This window comes from Penicillium manginii (assembly GCF_028828005.1).
Source record: "Penicillium manginii strain IBT 31320 chromosome Unknown utg000006l:1.0-4164085.0:1.0-4166146.0, whole genome shotgun sequence".
Lineage (NCBI taxonomy): Eukaryota > Fungi > Ascomycota > Eurotiomycetes > Eurotiales > Aspergillaceae > Penicillium > Penicillium manginii.
In genome coordinates this window covers 2,333,363-2,344,781 of record NW_026643107.1, presented here as the reverse complement: position 1 = coordinate 2,344,781, position 11,419 = coordinate 2,333,363, and the positions used below count along the sequence as shown (strand labels likewise).

At 48.9% G+C, this 11,419-nt stretch overlaps 6 protein-coding genes across 6 annotated transcripts; 4 read left to right on the top strand and 2 right to left on the bottom strand.

Annotated features, from left to right (window-relative positions):
- Window positions 1–719: 719 nt before the first annotated feature.
- Window positions 720–1,514, top strand: N7533_009241 (uncharacterized protein; the record flags this gene model as incomplete). Its single annotated transcript, XM_057105891.1, has 1 exon — window positions 720–1,514. One exon carries the CDS (start codon window positions 720–722, stop codon window positions 1,512–1,514), a length of 795 nt encoding a protein of 264 aa, XP_056957340.1.
- A 508-nt stretch (window positions 1,515–2,022) lies between these two features.
- Window positions 2,023–2,391, bottom strand: N7533_009240 (uncharacterized protein; the record flags this gene model as incomplete). Its single annotated transcript, XM_057105890.1, has 1 exon — window positions 2,023–2,391. One exon carries the CDS (start codon window positions 2,389–2,391, stop codon window positions 2,023–2,025), a length of 369 nt encoding a protein of 122 aa, XP_056957339.1.
- A 214-nt stretch (window positions 2,392–2,605) lies between these two features.
- N7533_009239 (putative AP-3 adaptor complex subunit mu) lies at window positions 2,606–4,614 on the top strand (the record flags this gene model as incomplete). The annotated part of the gene is made up of 3 exons (XM_057105889.1): window positions 2,606–2,649; window positions 2,700–3,119; window positions 3,186–4,614. The coding sequence occupies 3 exons, from the start codon at window positions 2,606–2,608 to the stop codon at window positions 4,612–4,614; spliced, it is 1,893 nt and encodes a 630-aa protein (XP_056957338.1).
- Window positions 4,615–4,912: 298 nt separating this feature from the next.
- N7533_009238 (Zn(II)2Cys6 transcription factor domain-containing protein) lies at window positions 4,913–6,679 on the bottom strand (the record flags this gene model as incomplete). The annotated part of the gene is made up of 4 exons (XM_057105888.1): window positions 4,913–5,749; window positions 5,822–5,962; window positions 6,046–6,567; window positions 6,593–6,679. 4 exons carry the CDS (start codon window positions 6,677–6,679, stop codon window positions 4,913–4,915), a joined length of 1,587 nt encoding a protein of 528 aa, XP_056957337.1.
- Window positions 6,680–7,445: 766 nt separating this feature from the next.
- On the top strand, window positions 7,446–9,647 carry N7533_009237 (VIT and vWA domain-containing protein; the record flags this gene model as incomplete). The annotated part of the gene is made up of 1 exon (XM_057105887.1): window positions 7,446–9,647. The coding sequence occupies one exon, from the start codon at window positions 7,446–7,448 to the stop codon at window positions 9,645–9,647; it is 2,202 nt and encodes a 733-aa protein (XP_056957336.1).
- A 65-nt stretch (window positions 9,648–9,712) lies between these two features.
- N7533_009236 (uncharacterized protein) lies at window positions 9,713–10,147 on the top strand (the record flags this gene model as incomplete). Its single annotated transcript, XM_057105886.1, has 1 exon — window positions 9,713–10,147. The coding sequence occupies one exon, from the start codon at window positions 9,713–9,715 to the stop codon at window positions 10,145–10,147; it is 435 nt and encodes a 144-aa protein (XP_056957335.1).
- Window positions 10,148–11,419: the final 1,272 nt, after the last annotated feature.

Genomic DNA, 11,419 nt, shown 5'->3' with positions numbered 1-11,419 from the left:
ATTCACCTCTGAGCGTGTAGCTCCTGTGAAAAGCCTCGAAGCTGGACGACCTTGACCGGACAAGGTAGCAGGAAAACTGAGATGGACCAGGATAATAAACTCGTGTTGGAACGAGAAACTGCAAATGGCAAAGGTCCGCCGTGAGAAGACGGTCGATTGGAAGGTTGGTGGAAGCAGAAGCGCAAGCGCACGAGAAGTCGCGCCGAAGAATAAGGAAGGCGCGGCCAAGCACCCGTCACGCGCTGATTGGCTTACATCTTAGCTCAGCATCGGCGATTCGGAGGCTGAGTTTCCCCGGGAGTCCGGTAATAAGTGGCAGAACCCGGCAGAATCAAAGTGGGGTCACGTTACCGGGGGCACCAGTGAGAAAATCGGTCTGTGCAGAGGAGCGGCGAAGGATCACCTGCAGCCATTCGGGTACTGGCTTTTAGTTCCCCAAGAGTCACTACATTGCGCTCCTGCTATCACTCGCTCTGGACCACCTGGCTGTTGCCATCCGCTGGATTCTCTTACGTTCCTTTGAATTTGCTCAGCACCTATTATTCTGTGTCTTATACGTGGTCTGGCTTTGTTTGAGACCCATACTCGTGCAAAAAATTATTTAGCCTTTGACTGGTCGCCCAAACACACTTGGTCAGATTGGGATAGCAAAAGCTACGACAGCTCCTCTCCTCGATACACGCTCCTCTCTCGGTGTCTCACGTCCAACCATCCTCGCTATGGATTCTATGAGATCGTTGAACACCTCCTTGCCGAGCTCCACACCCCGCCCTCAGCCGCCAGAGCAACTCCTCCAGTCTTTCAAGGCCGCTGCTTTATCTGTCACCAATCTTTATAAGAATGCAGTGTATGAACAAGCACAAGCGAAGCAAGCGGGATATCAAGAGGCCATAGAGGATCTACTACACTTCCTCGACCGCGAGAACCTCGGCCTCGGCGATGGTGAGGGGTGGAAGGTCCGACAATGGGCAACCGAGAAGTGTGATGGAACTGCGTCCCAAACAGGTGATGAGGAGGAGCGAGGCGACACCGAAAAACGTGATCGAAGCTCAACGCCCACAACTGCCCGCAAAGAACCTCCGACATCTGAAGCTCCCACCCGACAGCCGCCTGCCTCCGCACCTCCTTCAACCCCTCGTCCGGAAACCGCAGCCGCTACGCCTCAACCCCAACCTCAAGAGCCTGTCAACACCTCTCCTGCTGTTTTCACCTTCACAGCCGGACCGACATTCCCGCAATACCAAGATCTCGATATGGACACCCCCTCATCAGACAACTCTACCCCGCCGTCACAGGATGGCGCGCCTATCAATTTATCTATGATGCCACGCAACTCCCGCCAATCCCATCGTCACAATAATTTACCCCGAGCGAATGCACGATCAACTACAAGAGAGTCACCGGCCACTTTGGGATCAAAGCGAAAGTTTACAGTCCCGGATTTCTTTGACTTGTCCGGAATGGCGAATGGGAAGGATGCGTTTGGCGGAGGCAAACGTGGACGGTTTAATTAAAGCTACTCGCTGGACTATATGATGTTGATGAAGTGACGAATATTCCGTTCCGATTGTCACGAAACGGTTGGGTTGATTCCGGGGTGCTATTTTCAGGTGCACACTAGGGAGGAGAATTCTTGCATATGATTTCGTTGCATTGTCCGGGCTTATTTGGTTTTTTTTTTTCTTCTTTCTTTTTTCTCTTTTTCTCTCACTTTTCTTTTCTCTGTCTTCTTTTTTTACCACTTCGATGCATTCTCTTCCTCGCCATACCTATTTGATCATGTCATGCAGCATATAGAGGATTGGTGGTGATACCCGTATGGCAGCTATCATTAGGTTGTGATAGTACAACAAATACATATAGTACAAATTCCCAAGAAAACATCTCCTTGGTATTTCATCATTAGACACTTGTCACCGCTTTGGATTCTTCGAAGTAACTCATCATGATGTTATCTTTCTGCTTGTCGTCCGCGACTGGTTCCGAAGCATGCTCCGGGTCAACCCTCGATATATAGAATTATCAGTTGAAGGCGCGCCAGACTCCTGCGCCAATCATGGTAGCGGATATTGTGGCTATTCCCAGTCGACGTGAGCCCATCTTGTATTTAGTAGCGCTCTGCATGATCATTTTCTCCTGCTGCCGGAGATTGTTCATCCCAGTATAGTAACTGTAAACGCCCAAGCCGATGAATGCACCAGAGCCTAACAAAGTGGTATCAGAAAATGTGTCCAATGCGTAATAGTTTCCTTTCTCGGCATATCCTAGAGCATAAGGCAGAGACGTACCCATCACTTTGCAAGACATGCAATCTTCATATTTGTCCGCTGCAAGCGCTTGTTTGGCATCGCTAGGCTGGACATCCCAGGGGCGATTATCAGGTGGGGCCATTTCTAGTTGGCTCGAATTTTTCCAGACAAAGCCACGATAAAGAAGGAGCAATAATTTCTCCTCGAACCAAGAGCCTGAAAGCCGGGAGATGTCCACAGGAATATCGCGCGCCGCGCTACGCCGAGAGTAATCGAAGGCGGGAGTATGCGGCAAAATCGGCAGCTGATATACAGCTATACAACTTCAGTACAGTTTGGCCTAGACAACAGTCATCATGAGCGGCGAGATCGATGCGGTCTACGTATATGACGAACACAAGTATGGCACACAATACCCTCAGCCGAGAAGAACCATACTAACCGACCCAGTGCCCCTCTGGTCGAGCATGTCTACAGATCGCGCCCACCCTCCGCCGCGGCTATCCTGCCCCTCTACCTCGCCCACGCCGCCCCCCGGCCATCCTTGCTGTACCTCCCCGGTACTACTCCACCGGTGACATTGTTTTCAATAGTTCAATCCAATTTATTGTTTCTGGCTGTGACCGAGGTGGATACGGAACCGCTTTTGGTGTTGGAATTCCTGCACCGCGTCGTGGACGTTCTTGAGGAATTCGTAGGCGCCCCGCTGCTTTCAACGAAGATCCAGGCAAATTACGATGTGGTTGCTCAACTTCTCCATGAGATGTGCGATGGAGGTATAGTGTCTAACACCGAGCTCAATGCCTTGCAAGAAGTTGTCGAGGTACCCGGATGGATGGGGAAGCTACTCGGGGGAATCAGTGTGCCTGGGTAAGTGGTTTGCCCCGAGCTTGAATTGAAGGTGTCATTGCTCATCCTTTTCGGTGTCATTTTTAGAACAAGTACGCCCACTCTAGCAGCGAACAATCCTCTGAAACAGTCGTTAGCAGCGGCAAACGCAGCTCAAGGCCCTGCGATTCCATGGCGACGACCCGGTGTGCGCCACACATCAAACGAGCTCTATGTCGACATTATCGAATCCCTCTCCGTAACTATGGCACCGTCGGGACGGTTACTTTCCGCGTTGGTCTCCGGGACTATTGCATTCACCGCAAAGATATCGGGAGTGCCAGACCTGCACCTTTCATTATCAGCCCCAGGTGGGCAACAGGCACTTGCTCGCAAGATCGAACTGCCAGTATTTCATCCCTGTGTTCGACTGGCTCGTTGGCGGGAACGACCAGGGGAACTCAGTTTCGTGCCACCAGATGGCCGGTTTATCTTGGCGGGATACGAGGTCGATCTTCTTCCAATTGACCCAGATCTTGATCAAGCACCGAGCCATATGGAGAAACTTTTCCTACCTGCCATTGTTGATATTCGGAAATCATTAGGCTCAACTGGGTCTGACTTTGAAGTTCGACTGACTCTCAATACAAACTTCCCCGGCCAAACCTCGTCGGCACGCCCGGCTGCTTCACGCAGTGGTTCCGGGACATCGACACCCTCTTTCCTTGGCGGAGGTGGGAACTCAACGGGGCCTACCTTGGAAGAACTTGTTGTGAGCGTCCCTATCTCCAAATCCGTGCGGCACATCACAGACATGCAAGCTAGCCGTGGGGACGCGCAATACTCCCCTAGCACCGGTTTACTGGAATGGAGAGTTCCGACCGGCAAGGAGGCCGGCTCTTTATCAGGAACTGCAACTCTGCGTTGCACTGTTGCAGGCTATCCCTCGGTTGATGAAGAGTTAGAAGATGGCCCTGAAGATGCCGATGAGGAAGCCAATGCGAATCTTCTTCAGGGTTATTATGAAGCCCCTACTTCTTACAATGACCCATCTGCAGGCAAGCCCAGGAAGATTCGAGACCCTTCGAAACCAAAGAAGAAAAAGAAGAAGTCGACTAAGAAATCGTCCAAGGCTGCGGCCGCATTATCTGAAGAAGCCGGCGATGTACTAGCAGAGGACTTGATGGAACCATCGACGAAAGCCAAAACACCCTCTCCGAATCACTCAAAACCCCATACCCCAATTCCACAATCCCAATCCGTCCCGCCATCCTCCTCTTCACTCCCTTCATTCTTTACACCTTCTACCACGCCCCGATCGACATCTCGTCGGACCAAGGCTCAAATTAATGCAAGCCTCATGCCGAACTCCGCCTCGGTCTCATTTTCAGTGCAAGGATGGCTACCCTCTGGGATCAAAGTGGACAGTCTAAACATCGACCAACGAAGGAGTCGTGGTCTTGGGGAGAGCGTGAAGCCATACAAGGGTGTCAAGTACCTCTGTGTGAGCAAGCGTGGCGTTGAGCGGCGATGTTGATGGGATAAAACTTTTCGATGGTCAAGGTACTGCATGAGTAACGACATAGCATTCAAAAATCTATTCCAAAAATATCTATGGATACCCTGCCTTTGAAGAAAGCCGACTCTAGGTGATAAAGATCAATCTCTTGGAAGGCAATGCCATTAACGCCTCTGATTAACTATTTATGGTACTGGTAGTATCGGCCTTCGACTCGGTCGAAGCTCCACACAGCGAGCTTGAACCTTGGTGTAGTTGTCGTTATTCATGTACTGCTTAATCGCTTTAGAACTGCAATTCCTGGGACATCCTGAGACTATGCTTCCCCAGTCACATCTAATGTCTTTTCAGGACGCTTCCCTGATACTCTTTCCGGGACGATTTCTCGAAGTGCCACAGAAGTCATTGGCCCGCACTGGTTTTTGACGCGCCAAGTATGCCAGGAGATATCTACTATGTAATGGGCAGTCTCATGGCCCCGAGCAGCAGCGCTCTCCACGATCTTAATGCACCAAGAAAACTTCTCCAGGTTTTCGAAGTTGGTATAGATCTGAGAAGCCGCGCACAAGGGGAACATGGTCATGTGGTACCCTGCAAGCTTCATATTATCCCGAGTGCAGTATCGCATGGTACGACATATCTCATCCGCACACTGGCTCGCTTCCAAATATTCCTCATTCTGTAGCGGATCAAGAGCTTTGTTGAGGATATCGTCAGGGATATTGCTTTTGGGATGTGCGTAGACGAGTTTTCTGGCATGGAATATCGATGGGTAGAGGAGACACGGCCCTGCCCAGTAATGAAGATGCAACAAGATGTAGTCGAAATTTCGGAAGCTTAACGGGGTTCCGAATAAATTTTCAGCGTCAGGTGTGTCTGAACTGAGAAATTCGCCAGGAGGATCTTTGGTAATTCCATCTGCCAAACGATGATCCACATACCAGGAGGCAAAGCGTTTCTTCGTTCGCAGACAGTGCTGTAACAGATCTTGACACGCATCATAGTCGGACGGGTCGATAGACTGCAGCTTTGTCACAATAGGGGATAGTTCTGCAAAGATTCCCAGTAAGTCGCAAAAGGGAGTCCCGTCGGTAGTTTCTGTCAGGAATTTGTATTCGTCCGGAAGCAGGCCCCTCGCAGATGATGATTGTATCTATAGGTCGGACACTTAGTATGTATCATCATTACCAAGGGGTCATTCGGTGAGTGCTTGGAAGTGACCTACCATTCGCAACTTTTGATATCTTTGATATATAGGTCCGATGAGGGGATTGTGAACCGTTCTTTGACGATAATGCTTCATAATTGTGTTCAAGCCATTAATATGTGCTAGCCACGACCCAAGGCCATTGGGGCAATAAGAACTCTTAGAGATAGGTCCAGTATTAGCTTTAATTTGCAAGGGATGGGGAGGGGGGGCTAATTAAGCAATTTAAAGAGACTCAATACCTCTATTTCTTGGAAAAGGACCGCGGTATACACGATATCCTCACTGAAAACATCTCGTGAGATCATGTTCGATAGGTGTCGTATCGCGCCATTGTAAAGCTGGAGCCCATGTTTGGACATGCGATCATCTTTGCGAGCTTTACCCATATAAAGACAGGTGATTGCCGAAAGAGTCATGTCCAGCATTTCGGTTTTATTCGGGAGCCCCGCAAATCCCTGCAAAAGATAATGCCACATATCGACATCCGATACAGCCATTTTTGTAGGGAAGTAGCCATGTAAATACTCCGAAATGAACTGCTGGCGCAACATTGGTCCGCTAGCCACGGTATTTATAGATGAAAAGTACTGTGCACGAGGAATGCGCTCAACCTGCCCGCTTGATTCTGGGTTCCCATCTAGTCCAGTAGCAGCAGCATAATGGACAAAGATACCGTGTTTTTCGTATCCAAGGCACTGGATCCCACGTTTGATACAACGATTACATTCTGGTTTCCCTTGGTCACACTGATTACCGAGGTACTATTAGCGTGGATAATGATTGAACCCCTTTGTTTGCCCCAACCTTGATTCTGCGTTTTTTGCAAGTCCAGCAGCCTTTGGACTGCCAAGGAATGCCACCTCTCTTTACCATTCTAGCCAACGGGTTCGCGTCAAGCAGGTAGAATTAGGCGAGTCGGCTAAGCAGTGATATTATGAGGCTGAGGTGATGTCCGACTGCAGAAATGAGGGGGCCTCTCTTGTGCAAAAGGTGGGGGCTGAATTTTAGCGTCTCAGGCTCGGCACCCAATGACGTTGTCTCATCACATCACATCACATCCATCAGACCGGTCGCACAGTCGAGAAAAATCATTGCTTAAATTTGAACATACAAAAGCCGAGGGCGAGCTGCAGGTAGTAGTACCCAGTTAGTGACGCGCTCGTCCGATTCTGAATTCAAGTCTCCTCGCAGCCTCTACTAGACTGCTGCCTAGAAAATAGAAAATGAGTCAAAACATGAAGCCACTATCTAGCCACCCTCGCACTGGCAAAATTGTATGCACGTTTGAGTCATACTTTAGACGAACAATCCTGCGCTCGGTCATTCAACCAGCTGTGTATGTTTACGGGGCGGCCAAGGCAACCGCGGCGGGGTTTCTCGAGATACACGGAGAATTGTCTCCTCATTTCAACCTCCGAGACTAGCATCAGCCAATACTAGTAGCTCTCGGTAAAGAATCTGAGTCTCATTTGAACCTTTGAGTGGACTGCCATCAGTGCGTCAAGATGGATCATCTTCTCACCCGCAAATCTCTGAGCCTCAACCGAGGGAAACATGCATATAAAAACATCGAGCTTTCCCACGCGAAGCTCTACTTCATCTGAATTTTCCAACTTCTTTGGTATCCAAGAAATTCATAATGTCGTCCTACGGCTGCTTCTATCGCCACCTGAGAGAGAATCGCTTTGTGACGAGCTACCTCCCTCAGGTGGGGCTCGATATCCATGCGCATGTACTCTCTAGCAACACTCGAACGACCATCACCCAAACCTATATTAATCCATCTAACACGGAATCCATCCCAGAGCTTTTCTATTCCTTCCCCCTCTATGATGGCGCCAGCATCGTTGGGTTCACCTGTCGCGTTGGCAATGAAGTGATCCGTGGACAAGTCAAACCGAAAAGGAAGGCCGAGGAGGTCTATCAGGAAGCCAAGTCGAAGGGACAAACCGCTGCAATTTTCGATCAATCCTCCGATGCAGCCGATGTCTTCAAAACTCGCCTAGGAAATGTCCCTGCTGGAGAGGTGGTTCACATCGATATCATCCTAGTTCAGGAATCCAAGCAAGATGTCCAGACCGATGGAATTCGATACACAGTCCCGATTACGATCGCCCCACGATACGGTACTCGGAATGACGACCAGAGACCTAGCGCGCCCGAGGGTATTACTGTCAAGACGGCGATTAAAGTTGATGTGGTTACGGAAAGTGACTCTAATATTCGCAATATTCGGTCGCCAACTCATCCTATCGAGGTAAGTATCGGCCGGATATCGACCATGCCAGAAACTACTTCCAAATCGTGCTATGCCTCTGTCAAACTCCAGGAGAATGTGGTAATCCAAGAGGATTTTGTTCTGACAGTCACGTCAAGTCAGCAAGATCTTCCCTCTGCTTTTCTGGAGACACACCCGGTGCTGCCAAATCAGCGAGCATTGATGGTCTCTCTGATTCCGAAATTTGGCTTGCCCCAGAGTGCTTCTGAGATTATCTTTGTGATTGACCGCAGTGGCAGTATGGTGGACAAAATTCGAACCCTCCGATTGGCGCTCGAAGTGTTCCTCAAGTCCCTCCCCATTGGTATCCATTTCAATATCGTGTCATTTGGGAGCGGGAGCACTTCGCTGTGGCCGCGAAGCAAAATCTGTGATCGGGAAAACTTGGAGGAAGCTCTGAAATACACAAAGAAAATCAAAGCCGATATGGGTGGGACTGAGATCTTGAATGCCCTCCGGACTGCCGTGGCCAACCGTTACCAGGACAAGGTCCCCGAAGTCCTCCTTCTGACAGACGGGGAAGTTTGGAACCAGAACGATGTTTTTGATTTTGTGGGAAAGGCCGTGAAGGAAAGTTCGGCACGTTTTTTCACATTAGGTATTGGAAATGGTGTTTCCCATTCGCTTATCGGTGGAATTTCTCGAGCGGGCATGGGCTTCTCCCAGTCGGTCCAGAACTATGAAGAGCTAAACAAAACAGTTGTGCGAATGCTAAAGGGTGCATTGATGGCGCGCGTGACCGATGCCACCTTGAACATGAACTTACCAGATCTTGAAGGCGAAGACTTTATGGTGGTCGAACCGACTGGAGAACACCTTAAGGACGATCTGGCAGAAGGAACTAACAAGCCGATCAATTTATTTGACGACAAATACGAAGAATCTGACAAGGTTGAAGATGTGCACCTACCTCTTCCAAAATTCACTACTCCGAGTATCATTCAAGCACCTGTTGATTTACCTACACTTTTCCCATTCATTCGATCCACGGTCTATATTCTCTTCTCTGGTGACATCCCTTCCTTTCCAAAGACAATCAGACTCAGTGCAAAAAGCGACCATGGTCCATTGGAACTAGATATTCCGGTCCAAGACATTGGAAACGGCGAAACCATTCACCAGCTGGCAGCCAAAAGGGCGATGGGCGAACTTGAGGAAGGACATGGTTGGATCCATGCTACCAAGGATGTTGACGGGGCTCTGGTCACAAGCAAATGGGAAAGCCGGGTCGAGGAGCTGGTTCAAAATGAATGTGAGAGACTTGGGGTGCGCTTCCAAATTGCGGGAAAGCACTGCTCCTTTGTCGCAGTCCAGGACCCCCATCATTCCGAGGACAAAAGTGTAGGTCGGGTCTCCTCTGGGGCCCTAGCAGGGATGAGGATTCAAAACTGGATAACAGTCTTGAAATTTCGGACTTCGATATGTGCGATGCAGAAAGGCCTCTTGCTGCCAGCGCTCCGCCTGTCTTTGCCGCTTTGTCACCCGCATATTGCCCCGAAGGTGAATCAGATCAAAACATGGGGTTTGCTCTTTTTGATGGATCAAGTGAACAAGAGATCGTGAATGAAGAGTTTTCAGCCCCACGACCAGCCCCACGACCAGCAAGGAAAATGAAAATGAAAAAAAGAATGTGGCGCCAAGCGGCTATCCCAGACTGCGAAGAAGATGATGTAGAGGAAGAAATGTTGAAACCACATCCCACGGATGATTCCTCTGGATTGCATGCACTCATATCAATGCAAACATTTGACGGTTACTGGGATTGGCACAGTGAACTTCTCCAGGCACTTGGTCTCGAAGCAGAAAGCGTGAAAGCGAAACTGCAGTGTAAGGACTTGGCTGGGGACAATTCTGATATTTGGAGTCTGCCTGTCTGGAAGGAAATTCTTGCTACCTGTCTTGTGTGCCACTTTCTGCAAACGCAGCTTTCGGACTCGAAAGATGTCTGGGAGTTGCTCAAAGAGAAGGCGGATATATGGGTACAGAAATCTTTGAACGAGATGAATGAGACGGACCGGAAAACTTTGAGGAAACTGATCGACAAAGTAGGGATCTGCTTTTAAAATTCTCTTCGTCGGCGAAGGCTGCCTATGATGAGCAGACAGAGATGTTATTATGAAGTTTGCCAGAATGTTAGGATTCACGTTTGTTTGATTTGTTTTCACGAAATATTTGAATTGATTTTTTTTAAAAAAAAATCACGATACTAAATACGTAAGAAGCAATACTAGTTATACAGCTAACTGACAGTGATACTCCGGAAACCTGTCCTCGCCTTGAACCTCCAGCTCACACTAGTGGTCAAGTTGGTCGTTTTCTTGTCTGGACCTCCTCCGCCTTCGAGGCCCTCAAGAAGGATTTCCTTCTCCCCTCCAATAGCGTTGCCAACGGTATCCACTGACCAAATAGACTACATCCGACTGGATAGCACACATCAAAAGAATTATCATGATATCTCGGTCGATAGCTTTCAACGCGAATGGGCCAACGTCGGAATTAATGATGCAAATGGCTACTGGAAATTGAGAGTTGTTTGTAAAAAGTGGATAGCCAGATATCTGCATGAACAGCGACTACCTCCAGGGCTAGGTAGTACTAGTGTGAAGTCCGATCGAAAGAACCCCAGCGCTATCGAACTGCAAATACTAGAAGTGGGCTGGGCTGCCAGGCTCCGGACTATCATCGAAATACTATTGTCAGCTGGATTCTAGTTGGTTCTGACATTCTCTGGCTTCACATTATAGTAGAAATGGTAAATAATTTTTAAGTTTTTGATTAGAATATCCATCCGCAAAAATCCACTCTATACGGACCTCTGAAGGTCTTGGCCTATTTGACTCATTGGGGTGGGGGTTCTTAGCGTCATGGATTCATACTAGTAGACCAGGAAAATAAATTCCGCTAAGATCCTTCGAATATAATCTTCATTAAAACTTAGCAATCTAGATTCAAGCTTAGACGGGGATACGATCTTATCGCCGGATTCAGCCTCCGCCAAGAAAACCTCAGATTCACCATCGCGCCCATGGAAGGCCCTGACGTGATGTCTGCATGGTAGGCAATGCATGTAATCAACTTTTTAGTCGTCCATGGGATTGAGTGGGTCTCACACACATTCATCTATGGTGAGTTTGCTCGTATTGATGGAGATTTTCGCGCTCGGCCTCCGAAACATAACGTTAGGTCGTTTGTCATCCTGTAGGGCTGCTCGGAGTCGGGTAGATTCTCATCAACGGTAAATTGGGGGCCAATGACAGTTCTAGAAAAAACGCCATCGATTGGAAGAGCCTTGGAAAGAGCCCCCGATGATTCATAATCTGAAGGATATCGACGGA